We start from the raw sequence: 15,603 nt of genomic DNA, 5'->3' as shown, positions 1-15,603 counted from the left end.
CTGCTGCCGCCCACTCGGTCTGGTTCGCAACCCCGCCCGGGGGCGCCGGGATCCCGCGGGGCGGCGGCTGCTCCGGCCCCGCTCAGCCGGCGCACCTTGGACACGCTGCGGGAGCGAGCCTTTAGGGAAGGGGGGCGGGCCCCACGGCAGCCCCGGAGCCACACCGGAGGGGAACTGGTACCCCACACCAGCGCCCGACATCCCAACAGTTTGGGCAAGGGGACATCCTCATCCTCCTGCTCCGCCGACGGCGCAGTGCAGATGAGAAAAGCGTGAGAGGTCGAGCCAGAGTTTATCCAATATTTACTCTGAAATGCAGAACTGTTTTGCCTTCCTTTTTGTCATCTGGTAACCATTTGAAATATTAAATGCAGCGATTTTTAATTTTTTTATTTTTGTCCAGTTTCAACAAGTTTTGGCGACCACTTGGGAGCTGAGCACTCCTCCAGCCTCCCACCCTAGCCAATAAAGCACAACTCCTGCAAACCTCTCACTAGCGGGGCAGTGTTGGCCGCTCTGACTTGAGAAAAGTGCGAGGATGAATGGAAATTGACTAGGAATTTTAATTCCTAAGGGATTGCTAAAGTTTTGGCAGCAATTTGCATCACATCAGTGAAAATATTGAAGACACCAAATTATTTATGAAAGATTACGACTGTGATATGATGAAGTTTCCTAATTAATATCATCAAGTGTTTGTCTTAGTACAGATTTCTGTTTACTATCTCTGAAGTCTCTATAATAATAGTATCAAGAGTAATAACAATAATAATAATAATAATAATAATAATAATAATAATAATAATAATAATAATAACAAAATAATTTTAAGTAACTGATTCCAGATTCTCGGAATGTGCTTTTCTGTATTAAAAACCAAACAAACAAAATTCTAAGAATTTCAAAAATATCTGCAAAAATTCAGACTCAGACATTGTATCCAGCCTCAGATCTGCTCCCAGAGCTATTGCTGCCGCTCAAAGCAAGCTGTGCAAAGTTCTGCCTGTAGCAGTGGCAGTGCTCTGCCTTACAGAGAGCAAAGAGCAAGCTGAAAATTATAGGCAGGGAGAAGTGCCAGGGTGGTACTATACTAATCCTTGCTGAGACAACAACTTGTGTTGGAGGCTCGCAGAGAGTCCGGAATTTAATTTCGGGACGGAAGGATCTGTAAACAATATAGCCGAGTGGGTAAAAACTTGCCTTACAATAGCCTGCCAGAAGGTGAATGTCAGATCAAAGGAGAACTGAAAAGATGTCCTTTCATATTTTTTTTTTCCCTAAATCAGCCATGGAAACTTCATGACTCCATAAAACATGTGTTGCTTTGCTGGGGAAGGCATCCTCCAGTTTCCCCTTGGAGAAAGCTTCTGTTCCCCTCTTATTGCCTAACTTGTGTTTTGGTTTGGTGTTATGGGTTGGGGGTTTTTTGGGTTTTGTTCCTTTTCTTTTTTAATCCGTGATGCCCAACATCTAGAGTGACTTACTTCATATCACACACAAATGGTTTTACTCTTAATTTTCCACCTCTCTCCCCAAACAGGAACAAAGTCAGGAAATGAGGCACAAGACTCCCCTTGTAATGAGGAAAAGAAAACGACTTTACAGAAACATCCTGGAAAAGTCAAGTAAGTTAAAATATGTCCTTTTCTCAGTTCAAAGGAGACTGTATTTTTTTCAGCTTAGTGTTTAACGTACTTGCATAAACACAAATCAGCGACAGAACTCCCCACCAGCAGCTGCCTAATCCTGCTCAATGCCTATTCATTTGGAGGTTCTAGAATTAATATTTGACGACTCTCTCATTGAAACAACAACCCCTGACCCCATGTGATTGCACTGTCACATTATTCTATGACATATTCATCTTGAATTCATTTACGGACGATTTGATTGGAATGAGGTTTGACATGTATTGGATCCTATTAAAGAAGAAGACTTTGATCTTGTTGATGGGGTTTACATGATATGTATCATCTTTACCAGGGATACCAGGCTTCCACAATGTGGTGTCTAAGTAGTTAGTGACTGACAGCTTATCTGACAGGAATACCTTAATCTTGAGGTCCTGAATGAAATATTCTATTTAAAATAAGCATATGATTTGCTTGTCCTAGGGTAGCTCTAGGTCACAAAATGTGAGAGGCAAACCTAGGCACAAACCGTTGCTTGCCTGGTAGCTGACTTCCCATTGTTCGGGAACTCTGAAATGAAGAAGTCCCCATAAGTGGAAATGGGGCGAGGGAATAAAAACAAAGGCAGAGTGTGCTCTCGAGCTACTCGGTACCCTCTCCTCCCTGAGGTGGAGCTGGGATTGCCGAAAGGCTTTCTTGAACCACCTCTTCCTAACCAGCAGTGCCTTCTGCCGGGGCAGGGAGAGATTCGGGCTCAGATCCTGCATGTGCTTCCCTCATCCCTCCCTGCGCAGGGTGACTTTGTTGGTCCTCTCTGTTTCTGCTCGCGCTTTTTCTCAGAGTAAAGATAGGGGTTTTTCAGGGTGATCTGTTCCCCTCCTCTCGTTCGGGATTTGAAGCCTGTAACCCCCGGAGCCTGTCTGAAGTGTTCAGAGCATCCCGGCCCAGCCCAGTCCTTGGGCACTGGCTGGATATTTTATAGCTGGCTGGTCGGGAAGTTTCCGCAGAGGTGGAAGTGGGAGAACACGAGGCGGATGAAGGTCGAATATGGCTTCCCGAGGGCAGGAGCTGTGCCTTGAGCTGAGCACGGTTATAAAGAGGGCTGTATCTTCGAAGCAGTGTTAGAAATAGAGACAAGCATCTTGATGTTTAAGTAGATTACTACCAAAAAACCAAGGTTAAGGCAAAGCCGATGAGCAGCTGGGGCCGTTCCCAGCCCGCACAGGGATGTGCAGCCCGTTTCATGCCGCAGGCCTCGGCAGCCCGGCGGGCCGGGGGTGAGTGCGGTCAGAGGGCTGGAGCTTGCCGAGGCCGGAGGGTTGGGGCTGCGCCCGCCGGCCCCGCAGCCCGGGCTGCGGCAGGCGGAGCGGAAAGCAGGGGGACAGCTCAGCCCCTCACTCAGGGCACAGCCCCTACGTTCTTCCACGAGAGCAGGGTCGGGCGCCAGAGAAGCGCCTGTGACTCGTCTTTACAACATGTCACTTCTTTAGAACAGTTCGGGCTCGCTTCGGAGCCAGGGGCTGAGGACGGGATCGTGGACACACAGCAGCCGCAGGAAAATTCGTACTCAGGATCAAGCTGTCAGTGTGTTGGCCATGCAGAAGTTAATGCTGACACATTTGAGAGTTTGCCGAGAGCCCGGCGTGTCTGGTCAACCAGGGCTCAGGCCGCTGCCAAGAAGCAGGAGACCTCGGTCGCCTCTCGAGTGGCAGCAGGATGAGCTTGAGCTGCCAAAGGGCTGCACAGACAGGAGTTCAAGTTTTCAAAACATTGTGGGAGATGCGCGGAGCCCGTCCGGGTCTGGGCCCGCTTCCCTCCTCTCTCCCGTTTCTCCGCCTCCCCGCAGTCATGTGGCGGCCCCCGCCTGCCCCCGCCCGCTCCCCCACGCACCCAGCCGGGGCTCACAGCAACCTCACCTAACACTGAGGGACACCGGGGGCAGGGCTTTCCTACACTGCCTGGAAAAGGGTGTGAGAGACAGCCCTGAATGAGTGAGGGGCAAGCTGAGAGCCATGAGTGTCTGGCAAGACATCATTTGAAATGAACTTAGGGCAAAATGGTTATGACATTTTTTTTAATTGGCAAACTCTTGCAGATGTTTTCTCCTTTGACTGAGAAGTGTCAGAATTGATGGATAACAAGTATGTAGAGATGCAGTGTTTTAAGGAAGTATGAGGAAAGCAGCTTTATTTGGGATTCAGAGTCTCAGTACATTTGTAAGTAACAGATTCATACTTCCTAACGTTTGTCTCTTCTGTTCACTCCTATTGAGATGGTCATGAATAGGACTGTCAAATCCATTTCGTAGAGCAAGTAGACTTGAAAGTTGAGATATTGTGAGGATGGTGTGTGGTTTAAAATGCCTGCGTAAACATGTTATGTAAGGTTGAGGAGCTAATTGCATAATTTGTCACTTTTCATCATCTCCACTCAGAAAGATGCGAGCAAGGGGATGTATCTATAGCTAGCTACCTGACTATCAGCCTAGTTTTACAGCTCAAATATGGTCAATGCAGGCAGAAACAAAATATGTAATTGCAGCCAACCCAGAATATGGGAAGCTGTGATTAAGATGTCCACTATGTGGTTATGTATGTCCTAAACTTTAATCTTTTGGTTTCCAATCACTGGCTTGTAGCTTCTGTTATGAAAGTAGCTGGGTTGACATTGCCAAATAGTTTCTTGTTTTACTATTTCACATAAAGACTCTTGATCACCAACACTGGTAAAATCTTATGGAAATGCAAAATTCTATGCTGGGAGCTTTACCTGACATGCACCTGATAAAGAATCCGCTGGCAAGTTAACAGCGAGTCAATGCATTAAAATGATGAGAGTTTGACAGGATGGGTAGAGAATGAATCATTGCTGTATTTCGTAAGACTGTGAGGTTATTGGTGGAGCCGTTTTTTGTGTCAGGATCCAAGTACTGTGGTAATACAATGGGTAGATGTTTGAAGATGTGTTTTTCTTTCTTGGAGCAGAAGAATCTTTCTCCATATTTCATTTACTTTTTTTAAGTTCACAATCCCCTTCTTAAAAACTTAAGCAGATACTTCCTCCTGTACTGAAGCCCTAAGCTTTTCTAAACCAGTAAGGCCTCAGTGTGTCCAGCTGAAACCCAAACCTACACTTCCACTGCTAGCACGCAAACCCTGCAGATGGTTTTATTCCCTTCAGGTGAGAATCACCAGAACGGAGTCCATTATGAATGTTTGGCAAAGCTTTTCCTTCAAGCCAAGGACGGGGATTTTACGTGGAAATACCCTGTAAGTGTGCGTGAGGGAAAGAGAGAGGGAAAGGGAGAGACTCCCTCTTCTGGGTTAAACATTCAGATCCAGCCTGAACATCACGATTTCTCTCATTGCTCCGGCGGCCAGTAATCAGATAACTGCTAAAACTTGTCAGAGTAGGGGGAAGGGGATGGGGAGTCTCTCAGGGATCCTTTGTCCGGGCTCAGGCACTGGGGCAGCAGCCCGAGTCCCGGGCCGAGCACGCCTGGCCAGCGAGCGGCCGCTGCGGCTCCGCCTCAGCTTCTGCCGGCCAAGGACCCTCTCTCCCCGCTGGCAACAAGTGCCGAGGGCCCGCCGGCAGGACCGGCCCCGGGACCGCTCCCCTGCCGCTTCTGTGGCCGGGCGGCGGGGACCGGCGGGGCTGCCGGTGTTCCCCCGGGGCCGAACGCGCGGCTGCCCCACGCCTCAGGGCAGGGCAGCGGGAACGGACAGAGGCGAGGGGCAGGCCGGGGCGATGCCCTCGATTCCCGACGAGTTTTTTTTTTTATCCCGGCCGCAGGCGGAAGCCCGGGAGTGCCCGGCCCCGGGCAGAACCCCCCAGGCCGTGCCGGGCCGGGCCGGGCCGGGCCGGGCCAGGCCGTGCCGTGCCGGGCCGGGCCGGGCGGTGGAGGGAGCGCCGGGGGCAGGGCCGGCGCGGCGGCGCATGCGCCCCCCACGGCACCGGCGATCCCTCTTTCAGACGGCGGCGGGACCTGTCACGGTGACGTCACGGCGGCGGCAGCCAATGGGCGGGCGCGGCGATTGTGTGGCCGCGGGGCAGCGGCGCGGCCGGAGCGCGGCCCGTCCGGTCCCGCCGCGCCGTGAGGGCCTCCCCGGCCCCGGGCGGGACGGGCCGCGCCGCGGGACCGCCCCGGCAAAGCCTCCCGCCGGCCCCCCGAGCCCACCCGCTGGCACAGCCGCCCATGCATCCCGCCGCCAGGGCAGCGGGACCGGGAAACTTTTATATTTTGGAAGAAAGGAGAGAAAAAAAAAAAGAAAAAAAAAGAAAGTTGTTTCCCCCGCTCCCACCCCCCGTCCCCATGCTGCCCTATGTGTCTCTCCTCCCGCTGTCAGGTGACTTTTTAGCGTTAGAAGCTAATGAGCGTGGATGCTCTGGGGATCCCGGTGATGGACCCTGCTGCTCTCTCCAGGCGGAACACGGCGCTGAGATTAGTAGACTTGGCGGGGGCTCCTCGCCACCATCACCACCCCCCTCAGAGCATGACAGGCTTCCCGGGCGTCGCCGGGCACCCCCACACCACGGCGCCCACGCAGCCGGGGGAACACGCCGCCGAGTCCCGCCTCGGGCCGCAGCAGCTCCGGCCAGAACACATGGGGCACCGCCACCATCCTCCTCCTCATCCTCCTCCTCAGCATCACCCCGCGGCCCTTAAGATCAGCCCTGCCCCTCATCCCCACCACCAGCTCCACCACCACCATCATCATCATCATCATCATCATCATCATCATATGGCAGGCCAAGCCGAGGTGGTCTCTAGTCAAACGGCAGCGTTTGGCCCGGCGCAGTCACCAGCAGCCCCTTACCCCGTCTCTCACCCAGCCCAGGCTCTGGCAGCAGGTAGGGACTTCTTCATACGCAGAGACCTGCCGGCCCCACTCATGCCAGGGCTGACCGAGCAGCACCCCGCTGCAAGTTCTCACCACGGACTGTTTGTCTCAACAACAGGTAGCTACCCCGGACACCATGGTCATTACCACCACCACTCAGAAGCTGGGAATCCCTCTCTGTTCACTGGACTCCATGAGCAGCCTCCCCATGCAGCTCCAGGTGGCCATCTAAACGGACAGCTCAGACTGGGGTTACCTGGAGAAATGTACGCCAGGTCTGAACATTTCACTCAAGTACCAGCCTCCAGGACAGATCATTTTGCTGCTTCTTCGCTTCATAACTACGGTGGTATGAATCTGAACGTGAACCTGGCTCCACATCACGGCCCGGGTGCCTTCTTTCGTTACATGAGGCAGCCCATCAAACAGGAACTCATCTGTAAGTGGATTGAGTTGGACCAGACTCCCAAAAAATTATGCTCGAAAACTTTCAGCACGATGCACGAGCTGGTGACTCATGTCACGGTGGAGCACGTTGGAGGACCCGAGCAGTCCAATCACATATGTTTCTGGGAAGAGTGTCCAAGAGAGGGGAAACCTTTCAAGGCCAAATATAAACTTGTAAATCACATCAGAGTCCACACAGGTGAAAAACCTTTCCCCTGCCCTTTCCCAGGCTGTGGCAAAGTGTTTGCCAGATCAGAGAATCTCAAAATACACAAAAGAACTCATACAGGTCAGTATGTAAAGCTCTCTTTACTCTCTTTCTCTCTGTTATTCAGTGTACTGTTTTGGGGTTTCTTGGTTTTTTGATTTTTTTTTTTTTTTTTAATGTATGCTTTGAGTTGTTATTGAGTGCACGCCAAGTACCTCTGGAAAATAAATTCTCAGATTTTTTGCTTCTTTACCGTTTGGAGAAGGGGGAGGAAAGGGGGGGGGGGGGGAAGGGGAGAGCGAGAGCAAATCTCAGAATTCTCATCCATATTTTTTTTTTTGTTATGCGGAGAGGCTGCTGTAATGTTTATGTGGATAGATCTGTGTAAATATCGAGTGATATAGCTACTATTTCTACTAATTCACACAGGCTAGGATTTTCTTTTTTTTTTCGATTTAAAGTAGTCGGGAGAAAAAAATGAAATCATTGTGCAAGCTCACAAATTAAAAGTGAACAATGGAAGTTACAACTTGTCTAGTCAGTTTTGACTGATGTCGCTGAGATGCTGCTGCTCGAACATTGTGAGAATAACAAAGCTGCGACCTTTTCGTTCAACAGTTCTGTTTTGGGCAGAGGGAGTTTCAAATGTTTGATCTGAATAACACTGACATTTTTAATGAGCATTGCCTTCCAACGACTTTCTGCATTCGCAAATATGGGGAGCTGCGATTTCTGATTCCCGTGAGGGGGAAAAAAAAAAAAAAAGAAAAAGAAAAGAAAGAAAAGAAACCCTGGTATTGTTTCGGCCTGTACATTCTGAAATGTCATTTGCAGATCTGTTAAGCGAAATTGGGACATGTGTCAGAAACATCTGTTAGTTCTAGTTAACAGAAAATAAAGTAACACGATGGACGATCTTGCAAAACTACGTTTGAACTCTTCCGGCCAGGAAAGCATTTATAATTAATGAAATTGCACGTAGAAAGTTTTCACACTTCCAGGAGCAGCTTGTGAAGTTGTATTAATTAGTTTAGCAGCCGGTGTTTGTAGTCTATAGCGCTGGCTTGTCTTTTTTTTTTTTTTTTTTTTTTTTTTTTTTCCCTTCTCTAAAGAAGAAGATAAGAAATAAGCCCTTTTTGGAAAATTTAATCTGTTCCAGTGTAGGGTTTTCCACCTCCCACCCCCTTCTGTACAGCCTTATGCACTGCGAGGGAAACTACATAATCCTATTGTAAGATCTGCTTACAGCCAAACGTTTTTTTTTTCGCCTTCCAGTTCATAAAATTCCCCTTCCCCCATGCTCGGTGCAGGGCTTGACCTTCCAGGAGTTGCATTTTTTATGATAGAGAGCGACGTGATATAATATGCAGAACATACACTAATTTCGTATCGCTATCGTCTAAACATAGCACAGAGATTTTACAGCGACCGTCACTCGTCACCTCATTATTTTTCCATCGCTCTATGATGAGGAGTAAGTCTGTGTGCAGGGCGGGGGGGTGGGGGGAGGAGGTGGACGACGGAATAGTTGTGTTCCTCGGCTGCCTTCTTGGCCCCCTTTTTCCTCGAAAATGGGGTATCCCCGGGTCACGTAACTTGTATCCCAGCCAGGTCCTTGTTGGATCAGCACAGGTACAGCCATTAACCGGGAGAGCTCATCGCTTAATGACAGTGTTTTTCTTAAGTAAACAAACTTTTACTGCTCTTTAACGGCCTCACTGTTTGAAGTCTCTGAAGCAGAAAATGGTTAAATTCTTGGGAAAACTGACCTACATCGGAGATGCAGGTTCAGGGCAAACCCGAGAGCGGAGATTTGCGTTTATTAAACACCATTCGGCGCGTCTGTACTTTTGGCTTTAACTTTCTCGGTGATTAATTGCTGTATTGTGCAAACTCCTGCAGGGCCTTTATGGTTCCACCGTTTCTATTAAACACCCAGAAGTTGTCAAAAATGCAATGTTTCTGAAACCCTAATAGAACTCACTACGAATTATTCATGAAGACAGTTCTAGATTCAACAGGAAAATTATTGCCTCCTTAAATATTAATGACTTCTGATTTCTCCGAGGCTGGGGATCAGGCAGAGGGATATCTGGCGATGTACGAGTTTTCCAGGTTGGAGGATAAGGCCGTTAAGGCGGCGGCAACGGGACGAGCAGGACGGGCTGGGATCACTTCAGCGCCTTCCCTGAGGCCCGGGAACAATAGTGCGAGGCGTGGGACGGAGCCCCGCTCCCTCCCTGCGGGCCCCGCCACCCCCGCGCCTCGCCCGCAGCCCCGGAGCCGCCAGCTCCGGCTTCCCCCCGCCACCACCCACCCGGAGAAGTTGGTAAATACCTTAATCCACTCCCGGAGACGGGGGATTATGCCACAAATTCCGAGCTGAATTTCACTGAACACTTTTGCCCAGCTACAAGTGTGGGGGTAAAATGGCGGTTGAGTCTCCATCGCCCGCGGAACTTTGTGCGTGGCTGCGGCAGCCGGGACCTGTGCGGTGTCCTCTCCCTGCCGGGCAGGGGTTTCCGCGTAAGAAAACCTGCTCTCGCCAAAGGAATGCTTGCAAATGGCTCGGATGGCTCCTCTTTATTGAGGCGTTCAGGGAATGCAACCCGGGCAGCTGAGAAAATGCTGCCCTCTTCCCACTTGAAACCCGGCTGCACGGACGGACCTTTCAGTGGCTCTTTCAGGGGGTTAAGCGAAGTTGAACATTTTTCAACTCGGCAAAGCGCAGTGCGGCGCAGCTCGCTTTTACCTGAATGGAACTCACTTTGCACAAGCAGAGTGCTTATGAGGATGGCTTTCCCTGGGGTCTCCTAACTTACTGCTTGCTTGTACTACACTAATATCCTTGATTTGTTGTCTCAACTTAGATGCTGAAGGTCAAATTATTTCCTTACGTGGATCTCTAATTAGATTATAGGCTGGCGTGTGTCTATGCATATGCACCGCTGTATGTCGACAGTATTTGGTTACAGAATCCGCATCGGTTTTGAGACCTTATTTTTAACCTCTTCCCTCCCTTCCCTCCGACGCCAGGTATTTACCCATCCTCTGTGCAAATGTTAGCGGTGCAGGATGTCAGCGCTCCCCATTGACTATTACAGTGTGGAAAGGGCATCCTTTAAACGCGGAGCCGTGAGCCTTTCCCACCCACCTTGCATAAAATGCATTCATGTGAAATATTTGGAATGCCTTCCTTTATTTGCTCCTGCTCGCAGTCGAGCCCGATGTAGGCTGAGTCTCTCCTAAATTTAATCATGACGAATTGAGAGGGAAAAAAATAAAAACTACAACCACAATCGCACAACCCAAGAAATTAAAAAAACCAAACCAAAACAAACACACAAAACCAAATATTGGAAGTCCTTTTGGCTACATACGCCATGATGGTGAACACAGTTGCTTTGTTTGCACTTCACGTTAAGGTTAGGCCATGTATTTTTGTGGAGTCCTCTCCGCCCTGATACTTTCAGACATTTGATGGATGAGGAGGATATTTTCATAGTCGGTTGGTACAGGACCTGGGTACCCCTTGGCAAGCAGGGTTTTGCAGCTTGCTATTGTCAGCGACAATAATGCCGTCAGCATTTCATCCTGCATCTGGCTGTGGCGTTTTTCCTTGAAAACCTCCTATATATCGTCTACCATGCCAGGTCCACACGATTCGAGGTTAAACTTTCACACTACTCCAGCAACACAATTGTATTTCTATTATGCATAACATCACTTATTATATGATCAAACAATTTTATCTTGATTGCAATTCCTTCAGTGAGAGTGTAGGTTGAAATGAAAAGGGAATCCCACCCTCACGACAGTGCTGTGCATTGGCCTAGTCATTCTTCTGCTGAATCTTTATCATTTTTCCTCCTCAATCAGTGTCCTTCTGAAATATTTTGTACTTAAGCACATAGTATTAGCAAGCTGGGGAGCGGGGAGAGGAAGGGGATGTGGATCTTCCATGGCATTGTAATCAGTGCAAGTATGAAGTGGATGAAATATGATCGAGCCAGGTTATGAAAAATATTTCCACGTGCCTGGGGGACTGTGAGAAATGTATTTAAGTTAAAAGCCTTCGAAGGAATAAATCACTGACCGCTCTTTCTGCAGGACTTTGGAGACTGCGGGGACAGCACAAGTTTGTTTGGAACGAGCAGTTCTCCTCTAAGTTTTCCTTGTTTCGAAGCTTTGTCTTTTGCACAAGCCCCCAGAATCACACACACACAGGGCAGAGGAAAGAGAAGCAGAAGCTGGCCGGGCAGGGCGTGCGGAGCCGGCCGCGCATCCGGGTGGGCACGGAGCGGCGGCTCCGGGGGATGCTCGGCAGGGCCCGCGGGGAAGGGCAGAGCTAGAGAGAGGAGATTCCGCGGGGAGAGGAGCCGTGGCAGGGCTGGAGACAGGGGTCCGGGGAGGCTGTGGGCTGCGGGGGTGAGGGATGCGCTGCTCCCGGCCCCGCCGCCGCCGCTAATGGCTGTGCTCGCCCATTGCCTCCTGCAGGGGAGAAGCCGTTCAAATGTGAATTCGAGGGCTGTGACAGGCGCTTCGCCAACAGCAGCGACAGGAAGAAACACTCGCATGTCCACACCAGCGACAAGCCCTACAACTGCAAAGTGAGAGGCTGCGACAAGTCCTACACCCACCCCAGCTCCCTGAGAAAACACATGAAAGTGCACTGCAAATCCCCTCCTCCCAGCTCCGGCTACGAGTCCTCCACGCCCTCCTTGGTGTCCCCCTCCTCGGACTCCGGCCGGGAGCCCCCCGCCTCCTGCTCCCACGCTGAGCCCTCCGCGCCCGCGCAGCCCGCCGCCAACCTGAGCGAATGGTACGTGTGTCAAGGCGCGGGGCCCCGCGGCCCCCCCGGGCCCCCCGGCACCTCCCCGCCGCCGCGCCTCCCCGCCGAGCCCCGGCCCCGCTGCTAAGGAGCGCCGGGGCCCGGCCCGGCCCGGCCGGCACCGGGAGCGCCGCGCCGGGCACGGGGGAGCCGAGCGGGAGCGGCGGCGAGAGGAGCTTGGCGGAGGGAGAGAGGCTGCGGGTGGGCCCTGCCTGCCCCCGGCACCGCGCACACGGGAGGGCTGCGCTCGCCTCGGCCGGGGCGCTGCCGCCTCCTCCCGCCGTGCCACACAGCCCCGTTCTGACCGCCTTGCTCCGGTCTGTTTACATGCCAACTGATTTGCATTCCCTTTCCTTATCCCTGTCCTTTTCCCTTTCCTTCCCTTCCTTTCCCTTCCCCTTCCTCTTCCCATTTTCCTTTCCCCTTCGCTTCAGTGGTTTCACACAGATAATTCTCTGTACAGATTTTCTCTTGTCAACAGTACTGTGTGCTGCTCTGTTCTGTTTGCCCACGATTTTCTGTGAGAAGTGTGGTTTTTTTAAGAAATATATATATATATATAAATATAAACTATTATTTGTTACAAATTTGTACAAAATTGATGCATTAAATTTTTTGATTAATTAACCGGTTCGAATGATGTTTCTGTAAAATATCTCCTTACATTTCCCTCTTTCTGTATATAAATACATATATATATATTTCCTCCCTCCACCCAGTAGTCGCTAATAAAGAAAGGCCCAGGGGGGTGCGATGATTGACTGTCCATTTTAGCTCCCACTGGTAATGACTTCTAATACCTAAACATGCCCGTCCCCACCCAGAGTGCGGCTCCTGTTGAACCGTGGGCGCTGAAGCTCCCGGGGGGGCGGTTCTGACGGAGTGGGGGGGACCATTCTCCGACGTCACTGCCAGGGCGGGGGCCGGGCAGCCCCCGGCAGCGCGGGGACCTGGGGCCGCTGCTCCACGGCTCTGCCCTGCCAACAGCCCCGAGGAGAAATGAACCGCTCCCATAACGCGGCTTTAGCATCTCCATCCTGTCCCAGAGTCTCAAACCTACAGGGTTCACTGCACCGGTTCAGAGACGGAAGGGAGGGGGGTAAAAAAATAAACAAACCCCAAAATAAATAAACAAACCTCTCCGCTGGGGTAGAAACTACCGAATGGTGCCGTTTTAATTACTTTAAAGATATTTAAGAATACCAGATAGTATAGGCAAATAGATAGCATAGGCTGCTGGAAAGGGTTTCAATGGCTTGCGGAGAGCAGACAGAAGGCTGCTGTAACCGCATCCTCCCGTGTCTGACAGATCACCTCCACACCTAGGTGACCTGGGTTACTGTGTGTGCACAACTGTACACCCAAGCACATACACACGTGTGTGTTGCTACCGAGAAATGTAAAAACGACAGGAAAATAAATAGCTGGTCAGTGACTAAAAACGCACCAATGCCCAGTGCTTTCCTTACTTATACACCCGTATTTTTCTCCCAAGGCACCGGGCCAGCCTTCCTTTCTTCTTTCGCCCAAACTCAACAACTTTTGTATTTAAACACCACGAATAGTGACAACAGCATGTCGCTAACGGGAATAACTTAGGGAATCAGCTAGGTGAGGGCAATGTGTGAAAGAGAAACCTAAACAGGGTAGAGTTCTGCCCCTCTCCAGCCCCTGAAACTTCTGTCATGGAAATCGAGAAGAGCAGAAGCCAGATGCGGGTAGGGAGGTTGTTTCCACCATGTCCTGAGATCTGTTTATTTCTTTATTTCTCTGTTTACAGAAGTATTTGGATGTGCAGGCTAATCACCTTTAATTTTTCATTTGCTTGTTACAGATGTCTACCCCGTTGCTCTCAAGGTAATCTAGACAGACGCAGCTGAAAGCCTGAATCTTATGCCTTAGACATCAAAGCAAGCTCGCACAAAGAAGTATTTCTTCACAACGGTGAATCTTCATGGTAAGTTAGGATTTCTATGGCAATAGGCAAGTCATACTTAAATAGTGAAAGGCGAAGTCTGGAGCCCGTCCAGTCTTTTCATTAAGGACATAATATTTACGTCTAACAGGCCCTTTTTCTTGTGTATACAAGTATATATTTTTGTTTGACGCGAACTAAATCATTTTCATTTAATTTCCGGTAAACAAAACCCACGCGAACAGGGCACTTGTTCCAGACCATAATAAAAATGGATAAGACTGTCAGGAAGAAAAGGCCCGCTTGAACCGTCGCCTCAGCTCACTTTTGTTTCTGCTTTCTGCCAGGATCAGAGAATGCATTTGGGATTTGAGGGCGAGTTTCTAAAGGCAAGGAAATGGTTTTTAAGGGGGGAAAGAAAAGGAGAAAGGTCTAATCAAGCTCGGGTTGTTCAAAGGGCCTGATTTTGGGGTTGAAAGTGTGAGTTTTATGGTGCATCAGCATGCCACGTTAGGATCGCTATGGTAATGAGGAGAGCAATAGCAAGCGGCCTTCAAAGGAGGCACACTCCATTTGAGACAGTCTATTAAGATACATTTGCACTGACCTTTGGTTTCATGCTAGCTTAATACACTCAATCTGCTCCCCGCTAGAGATAGACTTCCTCCACCTAATGCACTTCGGCGGAGCTGGGTTTTGCTGGGCTCCACCCTCCCCCCAAGGCGGGCTCCGTTCCGACTCTGTAGCCCCGGTCTCCTTCTCCCCATAGTAAGGGACTGCCAGCCCCCCGAGCTCGGCGGGAGCTCCCGCCCGCTGTCCCCAGCCTTTCTGACCAGCTTCTAGCAGCAAAACCGGCCACAAAACCTGAGAATTTTTTCCCTTTTCCGCCCCACCAAACGTGGGAGGGGAAAACAGGATGGGGACTGGAAGATCCCCCTCCTTGGGCTGCCTCTATCTCAGGGAGTAGGTGTCCCGATGGAAGTCCCCCAGGAGCTGGAAAGCGGGGTGAGGTCCGGGGGGAGATGGCCTTATCCCCTTCGCACTCCGCCCGGCCCCGCTGTCGCTGTGCGGCGGAGAGCGGAGGCTCCGCGGTGCGGGGGAACTTGACACCCGCATGGCTGGGGCCATGGGCGCTGGGCCATGGGCCCGGGAAAGTTAGAAGTCCATGTTCCAGTAATTGTCTTGTTGTTTATTTTATCCAAGTACCCTAGTGAATAGGGGAAAAATAAACACGGGGGAAAAAAAATTCAAACAGTTGAGTCGTCTTTAGTGCCAGCCCTTGTGGTTGAATAAAAAGGATGGTCCAATTTCTATTGAGCTGAGAAATCTTTGAAGTGGGAGTTATTATCTGAGAAATTCCTGCTCGTCGTCCTAACAACGCTGATGAAACGTAAAAGGTTCTTTGTCAGCGATTTGTTCTCCTCTCTGTCAAACTCACCCTGCCCGTTAGCTTTAAACCGTTTCTAAAGAGATAAAATCAAACTTTTAAAGATAACTTTGGGGGCCCAGAGGGTGCAAAAAATACCAAACTATCGAATCCTGTGTATAGACATACATCTGGATATATGTGGCTGCGTCTGCGTGAAACTCTGACTGTGTACAAATGTCCATAGATGTCTGTGTGACCTTACAGTTCGAAAGTTGAAATTATGTCCATTGTTTTTGCATTTCATCCTCTAAACTTTTCCGTCTAATAAATTATTCCTTCACACACTCTGCACAGAATGAGA

General features: G+C 50.3%; 1 protein-coding gene across 1 annotated transcript; it reads left to right on the top strand.

Moving 5' to 3' along the window:
• Positions 1-1,531: 1,531 nt before the first annotated feature.
• On the top strand, positions 1,532-14,184 carry ZIC4 (Zic family member 4). Its single transcript, XM_058843976.1, has 4 exons — positions 1,532-1,625; positions 6,591-7,208; positions 11,625-11,949; positions 13,793-14,184. Coding segments are annotated over exons 1-4 (1,014 nt in total). The 5' UTR covers positions 1,532-1,555; the 3' UTR covers positions 13,794-14,184.
• Positions 14,185-15,603: the final 1,419 nt, after the last annotated feature.

Source organism: Poecile atricapillus, chromosome 8 (genome assembly GCF_030490865.1).
Source record: "Poecile atricapillus isolate bPoeAtr1 chromosome 8, bPoeAtr1.hap1, whole genome shotgun sequence".
Classification (NCBI taxonomy): domain Eukaryota; kingdom Metazoa; phylum Chordata; class Aves; order Passeriformes; family Paridae; genus Poecile; species Poecile atricapillus.
Note: the sequence above shows the minus strand (reverse complement) of the source record. Positions and strands in the feature narration are given on the sequence as shown.

Coding starts and splice junctions, on each gene's coding strand:
- ZIC4 (XM_058843976.1), top strand. CDS start 1,556: ATGAGGCACAAGACTCCCCTTGTAATGAGGAAAAGAAAACGACTTTAC. Junction 1,626..6,590: donor AAACATCCTGGAAAAGTCAA/GTAAGTTAAAAT, acceptor TCTCAACAACAG/GTAGCTACCCCGGACACCAT. Junction 7,209..11,624: donor ACACAAAAGAACTCATACAG/GTCAGTATGTAA, acceptor TGCCTCCTGCAG/GGGAGAAGCCGTTCAAATGT.